Source organism: Marmota monax, unplaced genomic scaffold (assembly GCF_021218885.2).
Source record: "Marmota monax isolate L192 unplaced genomic scaffold, Marmota_monax_Labrador192_F-V1.1 WCK01_AAM20220418_F8-fsc00028, whole genome shotgun sequence".
In the NCBI taxonomy this organism is placed as follows: domain Eukaryota; kingdom Metazoa; phylum Chordata; class Mammalia; order Rodentia; family Sciuridae; genus Marmota; species Marmota monax.
Window position 1 is genome coordinate 17,726,885 of NW_026694779.1, and position 27,438 is coordinate 17,754,322.

Below are 27,438 nucleotides of genomic sequence, written 5' to 3' on the forward strand. Positions count from 1 at the left end.
ATACCAGATAGTTCTGAGTACTAGGCGTGTGTGTGGTTGTCATAATGAGACAGGGTCCATGTTCTGGGTGTGTATTTTTATTTGGTCTGCGTAGGACTGGGGAGTGATTAATTGCGGGCAGTACTTGTGTCAGGGTGTGAATAACTGTGTGAAGCATGGGCATCGCTGTTTACCAACAAGAAAGCCCAATCCGCCTGCCAAGCGGTTGATTCAAGAACGCATTCAATTCATCAGAGAGCCTCTGTAGGAAAGAGCTCTGCCCGTGGGTGGGTTGGCATTTAGTGATCAGATTGCCTTAAATGTTTTAATCGGGCCAAAGGCCACCGAGGCTTTGCTTGCCTCTGGAAGGCACAGGGTGGCCTGTCTCTTCCCGGAGCCGCCAAGCCAGAGCAGAGTGCATAAAGCTCCCCCCTCCTGCCCCCCAGAACCCCTTCAGAGCAGGGTTTTGCAGCCACACCTTCAGTTTCTGATTCAGGTCAGGGGCCCAGAACTCCCTGACTCAAAACGCCAACTTTGGCCACTGTGACCCCCAGCACCCCCTGGGAACCACTGTGGGCAGGATCCCACCGTGCCTCCACAGTGCACATCCGCTGACCTTTCCTGTGTGTCATGTTTATAAATCAGCCTCTACAAGGAGACTCTGGTCTGACAGGGACTGTAGATATTCCACGACAGGGTCCACAGGGGAGGGGTGGACGGTTTCTGTGAGATCCCCAGGTGGAGCGGATGACGAGCAGCATGTTTACTGTCCTTACTGAGAGTAGCAGGAACCGAGCCGGAAGTTTCCCTCCTTGTTTTCTCCATCTTTCCTGACAGCAAGTGCATTGAGGAGGTTGAAGGCTGGGGTCTCGCCCAGGCGGCTGTTGGGAGCAGATGACTGTATGTGTTCAGTACCTATTGCTGTGTAAGAAAGTGCCCTAAAACCTAGTAGCTTAGAACGTGTCCTCACCTGAGGGTACGAGGGCTGGGAATCCAGGGGCAGCTTCGCTCAGTGGTTCTGGCCTGCAATTGGCTTTTATAAAATATGGATCTGGGTGGGGAATGTCATGCACCCAAAAGCTTGTGGAGAGCAGGTTGTGGAGGATGACGCCTGTCACAAGCATGTCACATGAACTCAGCAGCTATCATCAGGCTGAGGCAGGAGGAGTGCAAGTTCAAGGCCAGCCTGCGTCATACAGCCTGGTCACTGTCTCAAAAGGAAAAATCAGAAGGACCAGGGATCTAGCTCAGTGTAGAGCAGCCCTGGGGAAAAATTCAGACTGAGATTTTTAATGCAAGGGAATATTGAGCTCAGCGTGGTGTTGGCACCTAGTAGCTGTGAATGCTCTTGGACATGTCCACACACGGTGTCGTGCCCTCCCCTGTCATGGGGGCTGGGCCTGGTGACCCACTTGGGTTATAAAAAGACTGCGGCCGCTGTTGGCTGCCCACCCTCTCTTTGCACACTTGGCTGCCCACCCTCTCTTTGCACACTTGGCGAGTATTGTTTTCAACTATACTTGGCAAGATTTTCTCTGTACCCCCTGAAACCCACTGAAAGGAAATACAGAAAATAATGGCACTGCCGTATGTCTTTGTGGGCTGTGTCTTACTTGTTCTCCTTTTCTGTCCCCTTTTTGATCACATAGTACTTCACAATAGATAGGTGTTAAAAGGAAAAAGAAAAGAGAAACCAAAGGAAGTGGATGTAGTGTGTGTGGGTATCTCAATACATGTTCAGTGAGAAAAGAGCTGTAGTTTGTAATGAAATATCTACAAGGAAAATATATGATTTGGATTCAAAATCATGAAGTATTTTAAATTTATATAGTGGTCATATATCATCTGTGATTTTTTTAAAAAAAGCACTGATACATTCAAACAGAAATATTGGTGAATTTTTACTAAGCACTTGCAAATAAAAAGTATTGCACGGATCCCTACCAAAGTCATCAATGATAATTTAGTGGCCATCTAGTGAGAGTCCTGTACTAACCTGGGCAACAGACCTTACAAGCACACCATTGCTGCTTCACCCCCAGATCTGGTGCCTCAGCCAGTGAAGACTCGGGCCATGCCGGCCCTGCTTGGTGACAGGATTGTCATGAGCCGTGCTCCTCGGCTCTGCTGCCTGGCCTTCTCCAGAGGCTAGACCTCCCTCTGGAGGCCACTCTGGTACCTGTGGGTGGTGCCTTGCAGGAGTGGAGGCCCTCTTCTGTGGGGCTCCCATGGGAGGCTGCCTGCTCACTGTGATGGGATTTCTAGCAAGGGGCTGGGGAGAAGGAGCCTTTAAATTGTTTCCTGGCTGTTGGAGACCAGAGGCTTTGTCTCCTGCAGGAACTAGAACAAAGCAAGGTTTTGTTTATTTCACATTCCTTTGTTATCAGTATATTGCGTTTGGAAAAATAGGGTTTTTTTTCTCTACTTTTGAGCCCTTTGTTTTTAAAATTACCTGAAGCCCTGGGCTTAGAGGAGTTCATTACACGTCTTTCTGCAGTGCTCACAACTTAGGTTCATTCTTCATGTTTTATTTATGTACTTTTTAGAATTGGGCAAATGGAACAGCCTCCCAAGTGCCGAGTTCGCTACTAGAACATGTGCGTCTCTTTTGACAGCAGATAGTCTCAGGGGCCACTGTTGGAGACGCTGGCATTACCTACGCTTGTGTTGCAGACAATATTAATAGAGCCGCAGTCTCAAACCCAACAGGAAAAGAACATCGAACTGCTAAACGGTTATTGCCAATCACAATTGACGATGTGCATCTCTGTTCCTAAGTGAGGCCGCTTGAAGTGAAGAAGTCACAATGGAGAGGGCAGAACCTGGCCCTTGTCTGTATGGGATATCGAAGGAAACAGAGCTGATTGCTCGTAGGATCCCTTTTTCCTGTTAGACCCCTTCATGCCGTGACTGTCCCTTTTTCTAAACAGGAAAAAGGGGTCCTACAAGCAATCCGCTTTGTGTTTTTAACTGTCCCAGGTACAGACAGGAGCCAGTCTTTTCCGGCGGCTGGACCCCACGGTGGTGGTGGGGGGGAGCTGCTGCAGTAGCTCTCCAGTGCCTGCACCCAGAGCCGTGCGTGTGCCTGGCGCGGGGCTGACCGATCACCTGCTCTGCAGCCCCCGGGGCAGCGTGGGCACCTTCTCCTGTCGAGGGCAGCCACGGAGGCTTTCCGCGTGCTCCTCTTCACCCACTTGGCCGATGTCTATGAACAAAGGCTGCGGCCTACCTTGATGATAACCCCACTGTCGTGTGGGTAGAGACGGCGTCTTACCACGCTCCATTCACAACCAAGGGTGTTGATAATACGCTCTCTGCTGCGTCCCAGCAGCCCACGTCTGAAGGGGGATTGAGGTCTCTCTCCTTGAAAGCTGGTTCTCTCTGTTCAGAAGGTAGGTGATTCCCACATCATTCAGGTGTAAGTCAACTTTACGGGCGCGGCCTCCCGAGTGCCCTGGGATTCCTTGAGGGTGGGACAGGGTCCAGGCTGTGGGCTGCAGCAGCATCCCGTGGAGGAGACACTGCCGCGGTCCCTCTAGCAGATGTGGAGACCTCCCAGGGCCGACCTGGGGTCTCCTCTGCCTCTCGTGGAGTGCAGGTGTGTTCTTCACAACCTGCACTTACGCTCAGCAGGGACTGGAAGGCCCGCCGACCGCCCACACGGGAAGCACACCCTGGGAACTGCCGTTCACGTGGGGCTGGCTGACCCGCAGACAGAGCCAAGCCCACCTACCAGGAAAGGTGAACCCGCCTCTGGGGTGGGAGCTGCCCACGTGTGCAGAGCTAGGGACCAGGAGGGAGGCGCAGGGTCGAGCTGGGAGGTGGCTTTCCGTTCAGGTTTGTTGACCGTCGATCCTGCTCCCCATCCAGAATAAAGACCCCTGTGGCCTCCCCTGCCCCATCCCAGGTGTTGAGACATCATGCTTACCCCTCTTTCTATCAGGCGAAAAGGAAGTTTTAAGTTGAACTTATTCTCAAGAGTACCTTAAATCAAACTTGGGTCAGCAGCGTCCCGTATCCCGTGACAGTGGTCGTCACCGTCCCTCCTGAGTGTGCAGGCCTGCGTTTCCGGTTTGCACACAGAGGAGGCACTCACACTTGAATGATGGGAGGTCAGTTCTCCAGGGGCCCAGCCTCCCCTGTGCTCTCTCGGCCTCGGGGTCTGTGTGGTGGCCCCTTGGGTTTGCCCTCCTGCCTTCCCTGGACACCTCCCCGGGCACGGAAAGCTTTCTTCTGACATTTCTTTTCAGATCAGAAATGAAGCGGGTCATCAGAGCAGCTAGCAGACGTCTTAGAGAGTTTTTATAGAGCGGGCCTGGACGGGGCATCTCTGTGGAAATAGGTGCTATTGCACTAGATCCTGCGCCTCACACACCCCGATCGCCAAGGCATGGGGTAGCGCTCAGACTGGGGCTCATTTCACCCGTCCCTGGTGTGTCACTGACTCCTCAGGAGCTTTCTGTGCCAGGGTGTCATCAGTCCATGTGGCAGGCCCCCGGCCACCTGCGCCTCTGCTCTCCCCAGGAAGTAAAGGCCTGCCTTCCCACCTAGCAGCTGAGGAAGGGAAGGCCACTGCGACCAGGACGCCGGCCCCACCTATCCTGGGGTACGAAGGGCTGCCTCCTGCCCGCTGCGCCCCGCCTCTCCCCTCGTGTGGAGGGGCGTCCCACCCCCACTGGAACTCCGCCCGGAGGCGGTGTCTTTCCAGCCAGTTTCAAACGCAGGCCCAGCCCCCACTGGTAAATGAATGAGGACAAAGCTTCTAGGAACCTTCCGCCCACTGGATGGGTGTGGGGGGCCATTTGAAGTGCTTGGTCCTAGAGGTCAACCGCAGGGGTCTTCTGTGACAGAGTGGGGCTGATATGGAGGCTTTTACACCAGTGCCGTTTTGAACTTTTGCTAGAGAAGTGACTAGCCGTGTCCTCCCAGATGGGCAGTGGGAAGGACAGAGGCACAGACCCTTCCGCCTTGGGCAGAGCTGTGCAGCCTGGCAAGGCGCCTCCTCTCATTTCTTACCTCTTCAGAGGACGTTTGAGAAGACAAAATCCCGGAGACTCCGTTCTCCCACCCACCTCAGTGAGGGTGCCTGGGCTCCTTTCCCTTCACATGCCTTTTCCTATTCGATTGTGATTTTGTCTTATTGGTCCTGGACAGGGGAGCAGGCCTCCGGCGTGCTGGGGACGCTCTCTGTGGCTAAGCTGCACAGCCCCTCCTCTTCCCTTGAACGCTAACTGGTGGCGTGAGCAGGACCTTTGAGGAGGAAGGCTTCTGTCTCTGCCCCGGGGAACTAGAGAGCGGGAGGTTGGCCTGTGATGTGCTCACGTGGTGGGGACACAGGGGCGGAGGCAGCAGGGTGACTTGGCTGGTGTCTGGAGGTCCCACGTTGGACCAGCTCGAGGGCAGGGTGTGTGCAGGAGGTCACAACAAGAACCTTGAGCCAGCCCTGGAAGGACCAGCAGGCCTGACAGGTGTGAGGAGCAGGAGCCTGGGCGCCACAGGACGGCCTGAGACGTTGGGCCTGGATGGCGGCACGTGGCCAGGTTGTGTCCGCGGCGTCCTCCAGAGCCGTGGCTCAGAGCTGCACCACTGTGCTGGAGTCATCCGGGAGGCCGCCTTCAGTGGTCGTGACACTGGTACTGTTACCAGGCGTGGCCCTGGCCACTCCTTCACAAGACAGTGGCTGTCCTTGGGAGAGCTGGCACACAGCACAGCCAGGACTGTCCACTTGCTGTTGAAACAAATCTCGTGAAGCAGCAGAACAGGGCCACCACCCACATGGCCCACCTGAAGGGAAGGACGCTTAGGGTCCACGGAGGCACGTCCAGCAGGTGTCCGCCCCTCGTGCTGTCCTAAAGTGCACTCAGGGCAGAGGGAAGCGGAGCCGGCCATCCCTCCCTCTCTGCTGCTGTCTTAAGGTCGGGCACCTTGGGGAGCGGATGTGGCCTCTGGGGCCCAGGGAGGTCCCCGAGAGTGGACGTGGCCTCTGGGTCCAGGGAGCTGCAAGCTGCTGGCCCCAGTGGTTACTTGTGTATTGGGTGATGGTCTGAAGGCTGAGGTGCCTTTTCTTAGCAACCCAGGAGGAAGCTCAGCCTTGTGTGTTGGTTCTGGGGTGTGATTTTCAGAAGCAGAAGCCAGTTGGCCCGCAGCTTCCTTGATAACGACGCCCTTCTGAAGCCCACCCCTGTGCCTGTGAGCAGGAGAGGAGGTCAGGACTTGAGGAGGTGACCTGGTTTCTATTGTTCTCTTCTTCCAAGGGCCTTTCCTCTGCAAGTTATTTTAAAATCTGTTCTTGCAACTGAGAATTGGTGGTTTCTTTCAAGGGAAAGTACATTTTGCTCAAAAGAGAAGCTCACTAATAACATAGAGCACAGAGGCACGATTATTTTAGGTGCTGGACTGTTACTAACAATAAGCACCTCTCAGGGAACCATCCTAACTGATAACACACAAAACCTGGAGTTCCATCTTGTAGCAAGGCCAGCAAGCAGGGAGAAATCAGTCCAAATGAAATTGAGTTTCATTCTCACTTTACAATTTAGTGTATTTAAAATAGGGGGTGGGTGTGGTCGCGTGTCTTTGCCGCCTGTTCTGATGAGTGTCAGGCAGTCAGGTACTTGAAGATGAGGGGTGTCGGGGCTGGGGAAGGCTTGCTCCCCTGGGTTTGTTGAGTCTCAGCCTTTCATCGCTGACGGTGCAGAAGTGACCTTCAGGTACTTCTCACTTGCACCCCAAGCAGGTGGAGTGTGCCACAGGGGTGTCAGCTTCGACGGAGGTGATTGGCGTGGCCTCCAGCCACGTGCACCGAGTTCACCGTCAGGTGCCTGTGGGCAGCTGTGGGAGCCCACCCTGGTGAGGCTGCGTGATGCTGGGGTGCCGCTGGTCAATGCTGCGATGGCAGTGCTAGGTGGCCTGTTTTGCTTGCCCATTCATCTTGGTGGTGTATTTTTGGCTCAGGGAGCCGTGAGCGTCTTGAGAGGCTGAGCCCTCCTGCCCTCCGCCCCTGGGCCCTCCGCCCCTGGGCCTTCCCACACTCTCTGCACCTCCCCCAGATGGTCTTCCTCCTGGAGTTGGGTCTGTCTGTGGGTGCCACGGGGGGTGGGGGTGCTGTGTTCTGAATGGTCCAGGCGGGGTTCTCAGGAGCTGGAACTCCTCTCTGACTGCACGTCACACTTCTTGTGACCTTAGTGGTAACATCTGGCAGGTCTCAGGTTGCTGGGAACCTCAGTAGCTCTGGCCGCAGTGGAGCAGTGGTGTGCTGAGAAGACGCACTTCCAAAGAAACAGCACCAACAGCAGATGGAAGGCACACTGCAGGGCACTGGCCCACACGACTGCGGAGGCTCAGAGCCCCACAGTCTGCCCTCTGCACTGGAGGCCAGGAAGGCTGGCCATGCAGTCGGAGGGCCCAGGAGCCAGAGCCAGCCGCGTAGCTTCCAGGCCAGACCCAGAGGTCTGAGAGCCAGGAGCATAAGGACGGAAGCTGAGTCCCAGCCACAAGGTCAGGTGGAGGGCCAGTCCTCCCTTCCTCCACCAGGCTCCGAGGGACTGGGCTCCGCTCACATTGGGAGGGCAGTCCTCCTTGCTCAGTCTAGCCCGGGTGCTGAGCCCTTCCAGGAGACCCTCCCACGCCCCAGAGGAGGGCATTGCAGACGTCTGGGCCAGCCCTCACCCAGTCGGGTGGCCACAGGAAGTCAGCCCTCGCCCTTCCAGGGTCTGTTGGTGCTCTGTGCACGTAGGTGACCGTGAGCAGGCGGAGACGCTGCCTGCAGCAGGGAAGGCCGAGTGAACTCGCCCCAGTGAGCAACCCCGCGTCACAGTGGACACATGACACCGTCTGAACCCAGAGGCGCGGGCCTGTGCTGCACACCTGTCGTCCTGTGAATGGCAAGTTCAAGGCCAGCCCCGACCTGAGCATGAGCCCGTCTCAAAGTCAGTAGCATGGGTTCAGCGCTGGTGCCTCAGAGACACAGGAGGACTCCAGAGGAGCCCCTCGGTGTTGAGAAATGATCCTCAGGAGACACTGGGGGTGGAGGAGGTGGGTGGAAGACCTCGGCTCAGCCAGCAGAGGCTGGAAGGCAGGAGGAGTGTGGAGGAAAGAGCGAGCCACAGAGGACAGTGGAGAGATGGTCAGTCTGGGGAGGAGGCCTGGTGAGTGAGGTGCTCGCTGGTGCAAAGGGCCAGCCAGGGGGGCTGTCCTCACGCGTCCCTTCTTGTCCTGAAGCCGGGCCCAGACATCGCCAGGCGACCCACAGGGTGTGGAGTTGGGGGTACCGATGGGATGAGCGCTTCCCACAGGCCAGGCCCTACACCTGTGGTTTCACAGCCAAGGAAGGAGCCGGGAGAGACGCCCCTCACCCTCGGCCACCCCAGAGTCCTCGTCCCACGCGTGTCCCTGGATCACCCTGGGGCACTGAGAGGCTGGAGAGAGTGGCTCTGAGCATTGTCCTGCTTCTTAGGAAGGTGTTGGTGACTGCAGTCAACCGGGGGGATAATGGAGGTCAGGAACCCCAAGCCCCTTGAGTGAAGTGCACGGGAGAAGGCGGCAGGTCCTGAGAGACAGCGAGCTGGGCTCTGTCTCCTCCTGGGCTCCTCTTCCCAGCCCTGGGGCTGGGTCCCCTCCTTGTGGCTAGAGATGAGGACTTAGGGAATGCCCCATGGAATGAGGAGGTTCTTCCAGAGGGTGGGCCTCCTTTCACCAGCCACATTCTTGAAAGGCCGTGCCTTACGGAAGTCCTTCCTGCTGGATTCTGAGGTCAGCAATGTGGAAACAGCGCAGGCCTTGTCACAGACATGAGGAGCTGAGGACGCAGGGCCCCGTCTTCATGAGTCTCACAGGGAGGGGAGAAAGCCGGGCGAGCACTGGCGGTGGCAGCGTGACCCGTGCTGTCTGGGTATGAGGTGAGTGGGAAGGGGGTCAAGCCAAGGCCAGGCCCAGAGGCCGGAGGAGCCGACTGGCGGTGAGCAGGAGGTGCCCGGGTCAGGCCTCCCTCAGCCCTCTCAGGAGGCTGCCGGGAATCGCCCCTCAGGTACCCTTGACCCTGGGAAGGACCCAGGGCCTGGGCACCCAGCACAGTGCTGCTGCTGGCTCTCCTCCCATCTGTGGCTCTGCAGTCCCCAGCCTCCTGTCACCCACCCCAGTCCCCGAGAGGGTGGAGATGAGGGTCGGCGTAAGCACCGTACTCCCCACCAGCTGCCCTCCCTGCACAGACATCGGAGGTCAGGCTGAGGTGCAGCTCGGGGTGGAGAGCTTGCCTTTGCATGAAGCCCAGGTTCTGTCCCCAGCACCAGGAAAGAAGACACACAAAGAGAAAAGGGGGACGAGCCCTTGGGGACGAGAGGTGGTGAGGGAGCCGCTGCCCTGGGGCTTCCCGCGGGTGAACGGCGCTAGGTGCACCTGCCTGTGGCATCCCGCTGAGATCCAGTCACCCGGGGTGATAAGTTACTGCAGGCTGTGGCTGCCCATCACTACCCCTCCACCGCACCAGCAGAGAGACCGCGTCTGGTCAGTTCTGTGCGGAGGTCCTCCCTTCAGGGTCCTGGTACCTTTCTCACTCCCCAAAGCTATTTAAGGTTTAAAAACAAACACCCAGCCTTTGAACCCGTCTCTGAGTCAGGGGGAGGAGAGCCTCTCATTGCTGCTGTGCGTTGGTGCCGTGTCTGAGTGAGCCTGGCCTGGCCTGGCCTGCCCTGCCTTGGAGAAGCGCACGTGCATGGGTGTCGGACCTGCAGATCCTCCTCTGTGCCGTGTCTGAGTGAGCCTGGCCTGGCCTGGCCTGGCCTGCCTTGGAGAAGCGCATGTGCATGGGTGTCGGACCTGCAGATCCTCCTCTGTGCCGTGTCTGAGTAAGCCTGGCCTGGCCTGGCCTGCCCTGCCTTGGAGAAGCGCACGTGCATGGGTGTCGGACCTGCAGATCCTCCTCTGTGCCGTGTCTGAGTAAGCCTGGCCTGGCCTGGCCTGCCCTGCCTTGGAGAAGCGCACGTGCATTGGTGTCGGACCTGCAGATCCTCCTCTGTGCCAAGACCTGGGAACATGAGGAACATGTTTCCCACCGAAACGTGAGCCCTCATCCCGACCCAGAGCAGGCTCTCAAGTAGCCCCTTTTAATTGTTCTTCCAGCCCAGCTTATGTCAAAAGACGCAATTCGGTTCTCCTGACAGCGTCTTTCTATTCTAATTAAACTCTTCTAATTTGAAATTCTTTTTCTCCATCTTCATTTATCCACAAAAGCCAGGTTTGACCTAGATATGTAGCAGTAGGTAACAAAGCCCTGAGTCCCGAGGCCCCATTTCCCAGCAGGTGTTAGTGGATCCTGCTCCCTTCAGTGCTGCTGGTGTTTACATGGACACGTCCACGGGACGGAGCAGCAGCCTGTGCTGGGGTCTGCACTGTGATGCCACACCTGCTGGATGTCACCTTCGGTATGTGTGCAAGGGCAGTTCCCCAGAGCTCACCTGGCACAGGTGGGGCTACTAGAGGAGAAGGAGTGTTTCCCAGGTCCTGCACCAAACTCAGGGCAAAGTGGAGACTGAGCCCGGGACTGGGTGCAGCTCAGTGGGGGACCACACACCTCTGGTGCACAAGGCCCTGGATTAGACCTCAGCACCCCGAAGGTAAGATTGGAGCCCACTCTCCGCCCGACTGCTAGTGCCTCGCCTGATGGTCTTCAGATTTTGCTTAGGGATGATTGTATCGGGAGGTACAGGAAGGACTGCGTGTAGCTGGTGTCTGGGATCCGGCAGCCTCTCTGGGGACCCCTCAGTGGGCCATCATCTCTGAGCATGGTAGGAGGTTTGCTGGGGTGGACAGGCCTTCAGACTCTTGGTCAGACAGACCCGATGAAGTCCCCATTGTGGGCGGTGCAGCTGCAGCGTACAACGCTTGACACATGCCCACTTGACACAGGCCTGCCCTACGTGTGACAAACTGCAGGTCACTCAGATGGACTTCCTTTTCCACTCCACTGCTTCTCTCCAGTTCTCTTCTGGATGAAGAGCGTGGAGAGCAGGTGTCCCTTGCCTTCCAAATGCATTGGGTGTGGGCAGCAATAGTAAAGTCAAGGCAACTGGGGTTGTTTCCCCTTCCACACCTACAGCCTCCCCCATCCATGAGTATAATCTCCCCATCCACGACTGCGGCCTCCCCATCCAACCTACAACCTCCCCATCCACACCTACAGCCTCCCCATCTATGACTGCAGCCTCCCCATCCACACCTACAGCCTCCCCATCCACGCCTACAGCCTCCCATCCACGCCTACAACCTCCCCATCCACGCCTACAACCTCTCCATCCACACCTACAGCCTCCCACATCCAGGCCTACTTCCTCCCCATCCACGCCTACAACCTCTCCATCCACAACTACAGCCTCCCCATCCACAACTACAGCCTCCCCATCCAACCTACAACCTCCCCATCTATGACTGCAGCCTCCCCATCCACACCTACAGCCTCCCCATCCACACCTACAACCTCTCCATCCACACCTACAACCTCTCCATCCACGCCTACAGCCTCCCCATCCACGCCTACAACCCCCCCATCCACGCCTACAACCTCTCCATCCACACCTACAGCCTCCCCATCCACAACTACAGCCTCCCACATCCAGGCCTACAACCCCCCCATCCACGCCTACAGCCTCCCCATCCACACCTACAGCCTCCCCATCCACGCCTACAACCTCTCCATCCACAACTACAGCCTCCCACATCCAGGCCTACTTCCTCCCCATCCACGCCTACGACCCCCCCATCCACGCCTGCAGCCTCCCATCTATGACGACAGCCTCCCCACCCATGGCTGCAGCCTCCTCTGAGCCAGGACTCTGCCAGTTACTGCTGTTTGCTGGACGGTCAGTCGTCCTTGCCCCCCACGTTGCCCTGTCTCCCTGCTCCTTCTCTGGGGAGGGGAGGTGTCCCTCTGGGGGCTCACGTCCTGCGTGGCTTTCTCTGGCTCGGTCACACAGCTTGGTATTCTGAGTTCCTTCCGCCTTTTAACCCACCTCTCCCTACTTGTTTCTTAGCTGTTCTGTGGATGGCATCAGCAACGGTGCACTGTCGTGTGTGCTTGGTACTTGTTTGGAGAGGCTGTTTTTGACAAGGAACGCAGAGTTGATGTCATGCTGTCATAGATTAGGGGTTGACAACACAGATTCTTCTTAATGCAAACATCAAGACAAAACCTGGGGTAAAGATAAAGATGAGATGTAAGTGGGTCCTCTCCCCTCCAGCTGTCCCTCAGCCGGCTTGCCGAGGATTGTCCCAGACAGGAGCATAGCTCTTTGCTAATGTTGCGGCTGACAGTCACCTGTGTGACCTTTTTCCCAGCCAGGCTTTTCCCTTGTGGCTTCAAATGATCCCTGAGTTGCAGGCAGGATCAGGCCAGCTGCCCCCTTCCCAGGAGGAGAGGACAGTGGTGAGCCCCGTCCCCAGAGGCAGCAGGGTAACACAGGCTCCGTGAGCAGAGGCCAGTGTAGCAGGGTCAGGACCTCGAGTTCCAGCCGTCTGCCCTGCTCCAGGACCCCACTCCCCAGGGCCGGAGGGAGCCCCCTGGTGGTCAGCCTCCAGTACTGACTGCATTCACCGCAGAGAGAGGAAAGCTCAGGGACACAGGACAGCCCTCCTGGACCCCGGACACCCTGGACCCTGACCAGTGTCCAGACCACCTGGCCCCTCCGTTGCCTCCCTGCGGGTCCTCTGAGCCACGGCGTTGACAGCTCGTACCGTAGGAGCTTGGTGAGGGCCCAGAGGCTGAATCATCGAGGACACGCTGAGTAGTGGGACTTGTTGACCAGTATAAGGGACGGGGCCACGCACCAGGTTCTGGGCTCCAAGCTTTATCATTTTTTAGTTTTTTTATTTTTACTCTGTTATTTTGGAGTAGTGGGTGCTTAACCACTGAGCCACATTTCCAGCCCTATCTTATTTTTTTTTTCCATTTTCACTTTTATTTTAAGACACGGTGTAGCTAAGTTGCTCAGGTCTCACTAGGTTGCCCAGGTTGGCTTGGAACTCGCGATCCTCCTGTATCAGCCTCCTGAGCCATGCTTCCTACCTCCTTGACTCAGCCCTGCAAGTCGGTGCTGTTTTTATCAGCATTTTAAAGATGGAGAGGCTGAGGCCAAAGAAGCTCGCTCGCTCACTCGGCTCACCAGGCGTGGAGCTGGTGAATTGGCCCAGAGGTCAGAACCAGAAGCTGCCTCCGGGGCACAGTGTCATGGTCCAGTTGGAGCGTGTGTTGTTCATCCCGGTAGCTCGCTCTTTTTTCATGTGGACCTTGGGTTCCAGAACAGTATTTCCGTGTGTTGGAGGGGTCCTCCAGTGTACCTCCGGGGTGCCGCAGGCCGTCTTGCAGACAAAGAGTGCCGTGTCTTTTTGAGAAGTTTCACAAGGCCGCTTTCGACCTCTGGGCCCTGTCCAGTGCTGAGGTTCCTGGTCCATTAATCTCCTTGGCATGTCCACAGTGTCAGCTGCTTCTCTGTTGGAGGAGGTGGGCTTTTGTTCTGTTTGGGATACTAGGAATTGAACGCGGGGCGCTTCACCACTGAGCTACATCCCTGTCTGTCTTGTTGTTATGTTTTGAGCCAGGTTCTCCTAAGTTGTCCAGGCCTGGTTAAGTTGTGAGTGCTTCACTGAGTTGCCCATGCTGTCCTTGAACATGTGATCCTGCTGCCCTAGCCCCCCGAGTTGCTGGGCCGACCGGTGGCCCCCGCACCCGGTACCTCTGTAGGCCACGTTAAATCGCTCAGCCCTCACCCTGGAGAGTGAAATCTCTGCAGGGTCCTACCAAGGATGATTTCTAAGCTCTACTAATGGATCAGATTTGTCCCAGCACTGCAAAAAAAGAAGAAGGAAGAAAGAGAATAATTCTCACTTCGAGTTTGAGAAACTTGTTCAGTTCCTTGTTGGAAAGTACAGTAAGCGTCTCCCGCACCGTTACTGAGCGTGGTTACAGTGCACACGTGGTACAGGGGAGTCCGCGTGCCTCGCCCTGTGTTTGGGAAGGAAGGGCTGGCACTCGTGATGGACGTCAGGTCTGGGAGGGCACGGCAGGTGCTCGGTCTTCCCGGCTTCTGCACACCGTGCGTTGTCTGCACAGCCATGGGTCGGCTGCTCTGAAGCGAGGCTGCGGGGCCCTCCTGGGTCCTCAACCCTTTATGTCTGAGGCCCTGCCCAGTGACCGGCTCCAGGAGGCTGACCTGGGAGAGCTCGTCCCTGGACGACATTCCCTTTGCTCCCGTCCTGGGTCTGTTCTCTCCGCTTGCCCTGCTCCTCCTCTAGAACTTTGCTCCGAGATCAGAAGAGCTTTCTTGATCACCTTCCCCCAGTTCACAAGGGCGGCAGCTGTAAGTGGAAGGAATCAAGTTGGCTTTCCACGGGGACTGATTGAGAATCCCTTCTCCGGCTACATTCTACTGGCCTCTAGTGGGTGGCTGTCACGAGCAGGCTTCCTGTCGCTCTCGCCGTGACTCTCTTCAGCTGCAGCTCTCTGCACATATTTAATAATTTTTGAGAGTCTGCCTTAAGCAGAGCAATCAGAATCGTTGGGGTTTGAAATGGTTTCATCATGAAGTTAATTAAACCTTATGTGCATGGTCCCATACTTACCAACGTACCTAACAAACTCAGGTTGTCTCCTGGCCCTTAAGGAGGGGACGGTGGTGCTGATCACCAGGACTTCTCACCTAACGCTCGTTATGTTTAAGAAGGCACAGGTAACACATCTTTTTTTAGAAATTATTCCAATTTGCTCTTTTCAGAGAAATGCGATAGCAAATTGATATCAGATTCCCTGTGCATAAGCTGCATTAAAAAAAAAAAACTAGCACATTCCAAGCAATTGTATGAGTTGAAATCCTTCCACATGTAGGAGAATCATCTGTCACCTCCCAGTACGACAGACACCAGTGTCAGTTCTGACAGGCATTAGTAAATAGGAAAGTCACGCTGCTTCTGTTGAAAGAGAGGGACTCCTGCCCGCAGGGCCCCAGCCACTTGACCTTGAGTTACTTGTGAAGGACATCTGGCCTTGGTTTGCTGCTGGTTCTTCTGCTCAGCATCTTTCAGGGGTGGCAGTCAGGAGGTGAGCCTGGCGTACTGTCTTGTGTCTGCCATCCAGGTGACATACAGGCAGGACTCCCCTGCTGTCCCTGTGGTGTGGCAGTGGGTTTCCCCAGCTGAGTGACTTGAGAGCACAGAGGCTGAGAGGCCCGGCACCTGTCGGGAGGAGTCTGGGGTCTCGCACCTTCGCTCCCAGCACGTTCTGCCCATGGAAGCGAGCCACCGAGACCGCCCCGCGCTCTAGGGAGGGCCGTTGGGCTCTGCCTCTGAAGGGAGGACGGGAGGGAGTCGGCCATGTGTGTTCTCCAGGAGGAGTTCTTCCCGGGCCGGTCGCCCCAGGTTCACAGAGGGTGTTGGATGTGGAAGCCCACGGATGTGGCCCTGGTCTGTGCCTGGTGGGGCCCAGTCACACCCCTGGGCAAGAGAGTGGGCCCAGCAGCCCGATGCCATGGCCCCGGGCCTCCTGACCTCGGGAGGGCCCCCAGGTCTGCGCCGCACTCTGAAGGAAGGAGCGCGTCACCCTCTCCTGGGACTGCGGTGGGACACCTGCCTCTAGGCGCTCACCAGGGACCTGTGACCCTGCGGTGTTCCTCCAGATCTGCGCCGTAGCGGGCTCACTGTGGCTCCTGGCCTTGGGTCAGCGCAGCGCGTGGGCTCCTGTTCTCTACCTTGGGTCCTCCCCGCCAGCTGAGGGAATGCTGGACCCCTCAGACTCAGTCACCCCCTCCTGGCCTTCCCATTCAGAGCTGCCGTGGGCTTCCACCAGCACATGCCACTGCCCGTGGGACGTTCAGATCCCTCGAGGGAGACGGAACACGAGAGGCGGCAGGGTGGGGAGACGGGTGCTGGCCTGGGCGCACCGGGGGCTTTGCAGGTGGGGGTATCTGCAGGGGCACTGAGCAGGACCACTCCAACACGTTCTGTCCAGCATGCTCAGGGTTCCTGAGAGTCCAGGGCCTGGCCTTCGGGTGATGGGAAGACCTGGGCACAGGAGGCCACGTTCCCATGGCAACAATCAGCTGATTTCACAGCAACTGCTTCTTTTGGCAAAGGCGCGTCCTGTCTGGCTCGTCAGAGTGTCTTTTGTTGCTGTGGCCCCAGACCCCTTTACCCAGCTGTCCGCCGGCCTGGCCTGCACACACAGTTCAGAGCTCAGTCTCCACTGAGATCCGAACAATCTCCACAAGACGGGCCCACAGCCTCACAGTGCCCCTGCTTCTGTGGGCACAGCCCTGAGGAGGAGCTGTGGCGTGAAGCCAGGTCAGCCTGGGCATGGCACGGCCCTCCCCACTGTCTGACAGGAGCTCTGGAGCATAACTAGGGGACGTGGCCGGGGGACCCTCTGCCCGTCCCACTGAGTGGGAATGGCCCTACAGGAAGTGCTAGGTTTAGGTATGAGGTGTCCCCTAAAGCTCATGTGAGACCAGGCAGGAATGTTCAGGGGTAGCCTTGACCTGCCCAGTGGGCTAAGCCCCTGACGGGGATCGGCTGGGTGTGGCTGGAGCAGTGGGCCCCTGGGGAGTGCGTCTGGGTTTGTATTCCGTCGCTGGTGAGTGGAGTGCTCTCGGCTTCCTGGTGCCACGTCCTGAGCAGCTGTCCTTGTTGGAGTGCTGGGGAGTGAAGGGCACCCCTGGACCGGCCGCGGACGCACACTTCTGCCCACTGCCACCTCTTGCAGCCCAGCTGCCTGCTCCTTCTGCAGGCAGACAGGAAGCCAGACGGGCATCCGGCCCCTTAGAGCCTCCTCTGTGTGCTCTAGTCGGCTGCCCTTCCCTTCCCGGGGGGCTCTGCTGGGTTCTTGTTTGCAGCTAATAAACAGGACGAAGCCCTTGTGGTGCTGGAAGCTCTCGGCTGTCATTTATAGTGGACCAAGAAGTTGACCTTCCAGGTCTAGAGCACTGAGCTTTCTTCACGAGTGGACTCCCCCAATTCCAGGAGGGGTGGACAAAACAGGACGCTACTGCTTCTCTCACCTGGGACCAGTGTCGGGGTCACACGTGGCACAGGGAGCCCTCAGTCAAGACGAGACTGGCATCCGTGTGCGGCTAGGGTCAGGGAGCTGGCCTCGCCGCAGCCTGGGCCTCTTACACTCCAGGTGAAGTGGGGAGGAGGGGCTGCTGCTAACTAGAAGAGCCCCGTAATGGAGACCTCCCGGAAGCCCAAGGATGCGTGCTGGGGGGCAGCAGCCACCAGAGCCGCCCGGGGAAGGGGCCTTCCCAGCCCTCCAGGTGGGGCCGAGCGCAGAGAGGAGGCACCAAGAGCATCCCGAGCATGCGGGCGCACGTGGCCTGTGTGGTGGTTTGCTGAAGGAGTGTTGCAGGGAATAGAATATTCCAGAAGCTATGGCTGCAGTCTGCAGCAGGCCTACCGCCTTGGGGAGATGGTGTGGCCACATGTGAATCGGACGTTTGCTGACATCCAGATTCCAGCTGAGACTCCAAAGAGGGCCGCCGCCAGCCAGGGTGCCAGGGTGCCCGACTGAAGTCCAACGAGAGGGCGTTGTGGGTGGTGTCACTGAGGAAGCTGGGGACTGAGTGCTGGGTGCCTCCCGTCCTCTGTAGGTGGTAGCAGGCACCAGTCCTGCCCCGGGGGCCCTTGGAGGAGCCCCGATTGGCATGAGATGTCCATCTTTGTCACTGTGATGGCCTTGTGGGTGACACTCTTGGGAGTGTCCTAATTCACCTGAATTTAAACTTGTGACACTGAAGACTCAGATTCTGGTGTGGAGTTTGGGGCCTTGGAGGGCATTTTACTGGGGTGAATGGGGGGGGGGGGTTGAAGGAAATTAGTGGGAAACTGGTTTTCAGAAGAAAGCTGGCAGAAGAGTGGTTTTCACAGATGCAGTGGGAGGATTTGTTATAAGTAGAAATGCATGCATGTATTTTTAAACTCTTTCACTTAAAAGAATTCTAATCTAAATTTTAGTCTATAAAACAGAGCTTCTGAGTTCAGCTCTCAGTTGAAGTTTCTGTTCTGACTTTTCCCAGTCGGGAGTTTATTGCTGGGCTCTGACATGAGTCTCTGAAGGCTTTGTTTTCCAGAATTCCAAAGGATCAGATAGGTTTATTTGAACAGATGCAGGAAGAGCCACAGAACCATTAAATGCCACCTTCGTTTTACGTTAGGTTGTTATTTACAGACACCGTGGGATTTGCTGTTAACTAAATTTGCCTTCCCTTGTCTGGTGTGAAGTGTGAGTCTGGGAGGTCTCCCTTTGGGCTCTGTCTGCTCAGCTGGTTTGTTTTTCCCCCTTTGGACTGATGTCAGTTGTGAGTAGAGGAGACGACCCCACAGAAGCAGTTTTCCCTTTCCTGTAGCCACAGTCCCCTGTGGAGACCATCCTGGAGCTACAACGGAGCCCAGCACTGTTTAGGTTAGCCAGCGGCCCTGCCACTGCCTGCCGGGTCCTGTGTTCACTAATGTCAACCCTCCCTGACGGAGTGTGCTGTCCATGCCCATCAGGGTGGTGGGTCCAAGTAGGCCAGCAAACGTCCAGTCGGCACCCATGTCGCTGCCCTTGCAGTGCACACAGACACTGCGTCGTGAACCCTGGGCCTCCTGCCTGGTCAGCTGGTGGTCGGAGGCAGTTTGCATCCAGGGTATTTCCTGACAGTCCACCCTGGTAGCCCACTTCCTGAGCCAGAATGTTGTGCCTTTCTTTCTAAGCATTTCAGTGTCATCCCATTGTGTTAGCTTCAATTATACATCATGGCAGTTTTTACAAGAGATATTTTAAACACAGGCGCTCAAGGAGAGAGCTGGCATTTCCCATTTTGAACGTCCAGTGTGAGTTCATAATTGTGACCACTGTCTGATTCAGAGTTTGAAGGACTGTAGAAGGGGAGGAGCACACTCCTTGCTCCCCGTCTGTGCCTCAGGCCGTCAGCTCCCTGCTGGGGCCCTACTGATGGACCTGCAGGCCTGGCCGGGCTTCCTGGGGAAAGCGCGGGGTGTCGAAAGCCTTCCACTTTTGTGCACACTGTAAGCTTGCCCCAGTTGTGGCATGAATATGTCAATCATCTCCACTCCTGCACCATGGACCCTGCTCCCCAGCACCTCCTGGCAGCTCTCTGGAGATCAGATTCCCAGCCCACTGACTCTTGTGCAGACGGTGACGGTGACAGCATGGGGTGTTGTTGGAACGTAGATGGCATGCTCACGCCCACAGAGGCTAGGGTCCTAAGTGTGACCAGAAGTGTTCTTCATGGCGTGTGCTTTGGGAAACTTTGACAGAGGAAAGCGGGTACTTGCTTGGGAAGAATGTGGCCCTCTTATTTGTCTGGTGTAATACTCACCTGCTAAACATAAACCAGTATCTGTGTGCACAGTGCTGGGACCTGGGTGGTGCTGGCGGGTCTGTGCTCAAATTTTTTGCTTACACATTCTTACCGTGTAATTAATGAGGCTGTTGGCAGTTACGCTGGGTGTCACCTGGACTTCCTGACCCCCCCCCCCCCGCATTCCTTTGTAAAGCTGTTAAGGAAGGGGCAGCGCCAGCAGACTGTCTGAATCTCCAGCTGTAAGCGTGCAAGGCAACCCCACAGTCAAGGAACGGAGGTCCAACGTGCTTGCCAAGCTCCATACCCTCAGCTGCCTCTGCACACAGGTCATAAGTGTCCCCAAGGAACCAGGATGTGGCCCTGTCCCCATTCTCGACTTCCCACCCCCAAGAACCAGCCCCAAAGGACAGGTAGCCTTGTCTTCCAGTGTCCACTCTACCACCTGACACCTGGGATCTGCTGGTGACCGTATCTCTGGCTTTGCTTCTCCATGAGAATTCTCAGTCACAATCGCAGACGGGGCTAGTGCTGAGAGTGTGGGTTCTGCCGTGTCAGGAGAGGGGCTCGTGGGTGTGCACAGAGGGGGCTTGTTGGTGCGCCTCTTCCAGTGCAGGCCAGGCCTGGTTTTCTTCCCATGTTGCCGCTCTACTACCCAGGAGCTCTGGATAGCTCCTTATCATTCCACGGGAAATGTTTTCAGTTGTGAAGAACCAAAGCCTCATCAGTCCACAGAATTAGAAAAGACATCTTACCTCTGATCAGTTTAGATTGAGCAATGAAATTCAAAAGCAGAAAATATTTAGACACCAGGAAATAGGACTTTGAGCATGTGCTGGAACCTTGGAAATAGAACCACGATCAAGCCAGGCTCCTGGTTAATCATGGGAGTCACCGGTTACAGAGCACGAGGTGGTGGAAAACCCACTCTGTCAGTAGCCTGTGTGACCTTGAGCTCTGTGTGTTTATGTAATGGAAGGTCACGGTACCTAATTCCTGGCACCCAGCAAAATCGGCACGCAAAACTCCTAATCCTCTACACAATTTCACTTATTCTTGTGAGGAAGAGTTTATGGGATGTAAGGAGGACGAATTCGTGAAAGAGTGGATAGATCAAGGACAAATCAGCTGCACCTCCCCAGCTGGCCGCGGCCCCGCCGAGGCAGGAGCCTGCCTCTGTCGGAACATTGCTCGGAGGGTCCATCCATCAAGTGTCATTTCCATGCCGTCAGTTCAACAAAGGTGGAATAAGGTGGCTGGATTGACCTTGACTGATGAGTGTGAGATGCCAAGATGTTGCTCAGCGTTAGGGGAGATGTCTAAGAGGCTTCCTTTTCATGCTGAGATTCTCAGAAGGGATTGAGAGCTTACTAAAAGTGTTTCTTTTTTCCTTGAAAGAAATTAAAAGGATGGGGATGTTTTTCCAGAAATGCTTTTTTTCATATGGCATTAGTTGGTATTTGGGGGACCCCTAGCACTCGACAAAGAAAACATGGCGGTTCTCGCGTGGAGTTCCACATCTGGATTCCTCTAACCCCAGCATGAAAATACCTGGGAAAAAGTAGTGTCTGTACTGAATACGGGGACTCTTGTCCTCACTCCATACTCCACACGGCACAACCACCATCTACATAGCATCACGGTGGACGTGGCATCACCAGGCATCGAGAGGTGGTGCAGGGTGTATAGGGAGGTGGGGAGGTTGTCTCTAAAGGACTTGGGCACCCACCATGTCTGTGGGACAGGGTCCTGGAAGCAGCCCCCCATGGTGTCAGAGAAGCTGTGCTTCCAGACTTCAAGAGCAAAAACAGAGGTGGACAGCACAGCCCAGCACCTCACCCCAGTGTCAGCAGAGGGAAACGTGCTCCCGGTTGGACCGATCTGTCGGTTTATTTGTAGGATTACAGCAAAGCCTGAGATTGAATTCCTCACCTGAGTCACTTCCTTATTGACTGAATCCAAGCAGACGCCCCTCTAATTTAGCAGAGTATTTTTATTAAAGCTAGGCATACAAACATCAATTATCTAAGCTGCATCTAATTTCCTCCACCATTTATTTTCCTTCGTTGGTTGCCAAAGGATTAGAAGACATGATTAGAATTCAGCAGGAAAATAAAAACAACAACAAAAGAGAAAAACCGTTCCACAAAAACAGATGCTTAAACAAGAGCCACAGCGTTCAGAATTACAATAATGAGTTTAAAACTGCAACAACAAAAAAACCCAGCCTTTGTCTCGAGTGATGTAAACATGCCTGCCTGGCTTTTATCAGCTCACGCCCTCTGCAGCGGCTGACTTGGCATGCCAGATGGGCACGGCACACAGGCGTGGAGTCGCCGCGCCTCCCCCTGGGCTGGGGTGTGTTGAGAACGTAAGGTGTCCTTCACCCTCCACAGTGACGTGGCAGACCGCTGGCCCCTCGGATGTCCTTGTTTGTCCTCGGCCAATTCCAAGGAGGTGTAGCAAAGGCCTCATTTTAGAGGAAGAGACTGGAGTCAGGATGGACATGTTTATGTAACTGTCCTCCTCGCAGCCTGGATGCCAGTGTCCTCCAAGGCAGCATAGAAGGACAGGTATGCCCTCGAGGAAAGGCCCCACGTCACCTCTGGGTCAGGGTCACCAGGTGGCCTGTGGCCAGGCCTGACCCACTCCGTGTTTGTGTGAATAAAGTTTTATTGGAACACAGTTGTGCTCCTTCATTTACATATTGTCTACAACTGCTTCCAGCTGAAGTGAGAGGTTGTGGACTGTGGGCGGATCTGCTCCTGGGCGCCCGAAGGATTGACTGGCCATCCCTTAACCAGTCTACCTGATGTGCTTGCCTGGCCACCCCAGGCTGCCCGTGTGAGGTCTGCTCGTGAAACAGATGTTGGTGTGCACTGTGAGGGCTGAGCGGCTGGCGTCCCATAAAGTCGAACAGTGGAGCTTATCTTGTCAGCCTGCCCACCGTTTCTACCCCTCCCATGCACTCACTGCCCCAGAGGCCTGGCCTGGCCTGGGGACAGTCTCCTTCCTTTCTCTCCCTTCCCAAGCCCTGACCATCTGCCCCGCTCTTGCCTGTCCTCGGCTCCTACCTGTGCCTTCCACAGTCTCCAGGCCTCCTCCCCTCCCTCATCTGTCTGGCCCCTCCCCAACGGCCCTCAGTCCACATGAACAGGACTGATGGCCCCCGGGTGCACGGGTCCTGTGTTCCTGCGGTGCCTAGCGCTTCACGGCCCTGAGGACTGTGGCCACAGTTGCAGCCTCAGACAGGTGTAGGACACCTCGTATGATCTCAAAGCCTCCCGGGCAGCTGCCACTCTGTGGTGAATGAACCCCGGTGCAGAGTCGGCACGAAGACTGCAAGGAATTCGTGACTCGCGTTTCACTGAGTGGTCAGCAGCAGCAGCACCCATGAAGGGCCGCGGGGTAACGTGGCGGAGGAGGAGCTGCAGCGTGGGCCTGAGGCTTGGTTTGGTTCTAACTCCTGAGCTGCGGCTGCAGTGTGTGGTGGCAGGCAGCTGCTCACCCCCCAGGACCCTGGCCGAGCACAGCACTGACGCGGCACTCTCGGTTTGCTGGCTGAGGACGTTTGATGGCAGTCAGGCCACAGCCCCTGTGGTGCTCAGTAGCCCCGGTTTCCTTATCTGACACCCAGCTCAGGTGAGGCTGACGTGTGTTCCCATGTACATGGTGCAGGAAGACTGCCCGCCCCTGCCCAGCGCTTGGTCAAGGTGGCCTTCCCCTCATACTTCTTGCTATGTCAACTCCTACAGATTACGGGCATTACCCAGAATGCTGCACACTCAGACAAAAGTTTTTAAATGTAAAGAAGCCACGGTCCCCCAGAACCCATCCCGACTCAGAGTGCACATGGGTGTGATGCCCCTGCTCTGCGGACCTCACCCGGGGTCCACTTCCTGGAGGAGCAGCCCTGTCCTAGGGCAAGCTGTGTGTACAAATCCACCTGAGGGGGTCCCCAGCGCCCATCAGATACAGAATGGGTCTGTGCTCCAACAGAAGGGCCTCAGGACTGTGGGGTCCCTGATTTAGGTGGGGCTCAAAGGAGCCTGGTAAACAAAGGCTGTGGATTTTTGTCTTTGAAATTCATTGTTTTATTTGTGACTACGATATATGTAACCAGGTGTGTTCTGCAAAGCCAGACACACAGACTCTCCAAAACCTGCTTTGACTGGCCACCTGCACAGGCTGGACTTGGAGGCAGCTGGGACCTGGGCAGGCCTTATGTCTGACACCCTAGCAGCCTCACTGGATGATCTTTGCTTTGTGAAACAGTAAATAGCAGCCCTCCTAATCCTCGCGGGCCCAGGAGGGAAATGCAGGAAATCTCCTGCTCTGAAGGACTTTGGGATCTGCTGGGAACGTCCAGTGCTCACAGAGACCTGGCTGAGTCTTCTGTTTGACACTTGCTTTGCCAGGAAACACAGGAGCACTGGACATGGCTCTTGATGTCACCGAGCAGCAGTTAACGGCTGTGAGATGAAGGGGCACGGAGGTACACACTGAAACTCGGACGTGTTTTGCAAACGCTCCGTGATAATGATGATGTCACGAGGCTTTTCACTTTTAAACTGTCTTAATTTTATTCTCAGTTTGAGACTAGAGATTATTGTCATTAATTATAGAAACTGTCCCAGAGTGCAGTCTTAAATCAGATTTCCATTAAAGCTTGTGACTACAGCAATTCACTTTACAGAGGGGGAGATGGCAGCCCTCCTCCTCGTGGTGGGCACTCGTGTCCCACAGCCCTGCCGCCCTGGGCTCTCCAGCCCTGCAGCCATGTCCTGCTGCTCTTGTGAGTGGCAGCTGCTCTGGGGTCCTGGTCAGGCCTCTCTGCTCCTCCCTCTCCCTCCTCCCTCCTCCCTCCTCCCTCCTCCCCCTCTCCCTCCTCCACCCTCTCCCTCCTCCACCCTCTCTGATCCTCTCTCCTGCTCCTCCCTCTCCTTCCTATATCCTCTCTGCTCCTCCCTCCTGTCCCTCCCTCCCTCCCCCTCTCTCCCTCCCACTTCTCTCCACCCTCTCCCTCTTTGCATCCTTTCCTCTCTCCCTCCCTCCCCCCCTCCCTCCCCCGGCCCCCTCCCCTCCCTTGCCCCTCTCAGAAGCCCTTTCTCACTCTTGGCTCAGACCCTCTCTCCTCTGTCCACTCAGGCCCCTTCCTCTGGAAGCTGCTGTCAGCACTCACCTTTGCTCGGCCCTGGGGATGGAAGGAGCTACTGGTGCTCCCGGGCCCACCCTGCCTGGCCTGCACCCCAGGGCACTGTCAGCTGGGTGGCTCCACAGTGAGCCAGGCCACCACAGAGGCGCAAGTCCCTGGGTGCTTCCAGCAGGGCGTGCGTCCACACGGAGTGGAGAGCCTGTGCTTTCAGTCATTGTCTTGTCTAACACCAGGAGTCGCTGCCTGGGGGAGACCCCGGAGCTGGCGGCCACTGAGGCCCATCCAGGGCCAGCACCCACAATGGGGTCCCAGGTCACGGTGTCTTCTGCTCATCCCGCTCTGAGACTCACATGTGTTCTCCGTGGCCCAAGAGCTGCGGGCCAGGTTGGCTTGGCCCCTGGAGGCCACTGACTGACCCAGGTGACATCTGCCCTGTCTGGGGTCCCACTGCTCCTGGGAGTGTGCTTCCCCAGCTCTGGCAGGCTCTGCCCCCACAGCTGTTTGGAAACTGCCCTGGCGTCCCTGGAGAGCCAGCGCTGCCTGCCGCTGGCCCGCAGGGTGGCACAGAGGTTTCCTTCTGGGCATGCCCGGTCCTGATGGGTGGGGAGTGGTGCCCATCTGTGGTGCTCCCAGGAGGCTGCCTTTCCCTTGAGGCCTGTGGGCCTGTGCCCTGTGCTGGCAGAGCACAGCCTGGCAGCAGTGTCCTGGGGAGGCCACTTGACCGCTCGCATCGCCACTCTGGAGGAAGTTGGTGCATGAACATCCTTCAGGGGCACTTAAAGCCACATGCTCAGCATGTCACATGTGACATCATGCAGACCTCCCAGCAGACAAGCGGACCAGGAGCCACCAGGGGTCTCAACAGACCCGTGGACCAGGAGCTGCTGTCCACCCTGAGGGCGGGAGGCCATGTTCTAGAGGTGGAGCAGGTCCTGCAGCCACCAGGGGTCTCAACAGACCCGTGGACCAGGAGCTGCTGTCCACCCTGTGGGCGGGAGGCCATGTTCTAGAGGTGGACAGCTCTGCAGCCACCAGGGGGCCCCAGCAGGCAGCCTGCAGAGCTGGTTCTGTGCTCACACTCGGCCTGAAGCCTATAACCTTGAGGGCCTCCAGCCCTGGTGGATGACAGGGACCCTCCCTTCCCACACTGAACAGACAGGGCCCAGGGAGGATCAGGACAAAACTGGGGGCTCTGATTCAGCACTCTGGTCAGGAGCTGCAGTTCTGGGAGGTGACCTTCCCCATGTGCAGTGTGTGGACTAGCACGGTCCATGGTGAGCCACAGCGCCCTTCTGGGTATCCGCCGCTGGCCTCGCAGGGCTTAGCGTGCACTGATGCCAGGCTGGAGGGGTAGCTGCTCTCTGTGGGTGTTACCATATAATCCAGGTGAGGAATGCCCCTCATTAGTCCTTAGTCATTAGGATTGTCGGATGCCTGCTGACCAAGTCCAGACAAGTGCATTTCCTCAGGCGACTAGTCTTCATCTGTGAAATGTGCTCAGGCAGGTTTGCCTGGTGGGGCTGGACACTCGGTCTGTGGCTGGACTTTCCTGATTTTTAAGGTGGCACCTGTTATCTGCTGCTGTTTAGTAGTTATCCCTAACTCAGCCTTAGCATACCCGGCCCTTTATTGAACTGTGCCCTGTGCAAAGCCAAGAGGCCCCAGCCTGCCTCACCTGGGCCGCTGCTGCTGGGCTGTGGACCACCCTATTGATGGCACCTCCTGTCTTTGACTCCAGGTGGAAGCCATCCTGGTCAACATCTTCGGGGGCATCGTCAACTGCGCCATCATTGCCAATGGCATCACCAAGGCCTGTCGGGAGCTGGAGCTCAAGGTGCCCCTAGTGGTGCGTCTGGAAGGTGAGTGGACGGTGCCTGCCTCCCTCCCGGGCTTGTCAGGGAGGCCTCGAGCCATGTGTGTCTGGGCACGAGGCTCGTGGACGTCCTGCTCCCAAGTCATCCATGTGGTAGTGCAGTGGCACGTGGGGTCCAGGTCCCGGGACCCTGTACTTGTTAAATTCGAGGACCCTCGATAGCCTTCGTTGACTTTGGATTATACAAGTCAGTAATGACACATTAACGTAATCAATTAGTAAGTTAATTTGGTAACAAGTATTACTTGGAATTTTAAAATATAGTCATTCGGTTTTCAGTGATAAAATTCTATTGTATTTTATATTGATTTTACACATCTTATGAGTAGAATATATGTTATGTACAGTAGTGCCCCTCTGATCATGGGCAGTGCCGCAGTCTGGCTGGGCACAATCAGGAGCCACTTGTCAAAAGAAACTAACTTTATTTTTAGAACCACACACGCCAAACAAAACAGCCTCTCAGGAAAAACCCTCAGAGCCTCAACTGCCACCACCGGCTTCCCACAAGCCTCTCTCTCCCCACCAGCTTCTCTCCACCTCCCACAATCCTCCTGCTCTTGAGGCCGATTGGCTGGGTCACGTGGGCGGAGCCAAAAAAGTCCCCCAATGAGCAGCTCCGTGGTCTGAAAGGGCAGGGAAACAGCCCAATGAGCATCACCGCAGAGGAGCCAATCAGCTAGATGTTGCTGGGGCCGCTGTGAGCCAATCATCAGCCGGCAGCTGGAAGTTTGCTGGCAGCTGGAAGTTTGCTGGGGCCCCTTCGGCTGTGGCTGTCAACAGGCAGTACATCCCAAGCCCCCGAGGGGGTTCCCGAGACCACAGATACAAGCAAGCCCTGTGCATACTGTGTGTTCTCGCACATACATGCCTGCGATAAAGTTTAACTTTTAAGTGGGGCACAGTAGAGTGTAACAGTGAATTAACAAAACTCGGGTGAACGGGGTCCTGTCTGGAAAGAGTCAAGGCACATGCTGCTTTCAGCCTGGCCCAGTGGCTGGCCCTGCAGGTTCGTCTTAGGGAGGAGTGCCGTGCTTCAGGGGCTGCAGACTCCGTCTCCCGACACGGGCCTGGCCTGAAGCCTGCTGCGATGC

General features: G+C 56.3%; 1 protein-coding gene across 2 annotated transcripts in view; it reads left to right on the top strand.

Annotated features, from left to right (window-relative positions):
• Positions 1-27,438, top strand: part of Suclg2 (succinate-CoA ligase GDP-forming subunit beta) — a 196,251-nt gene that overhangs the window by 156,242 nt on the left and 12,571 nt on the right. For both annotated transcript variants that reach the window (XM_046425449.2, XM_058573027.1), the window contains exon 10: positions 26,210-26,330. In XM_046425449.2, coding sequence (XP_046281405.1) covers positions 26,210-26,330 — 121 coding nt within the window. The remainder of the gene's footprint in view (positions 1-26,209; positions 26,331-27,438) is intronic.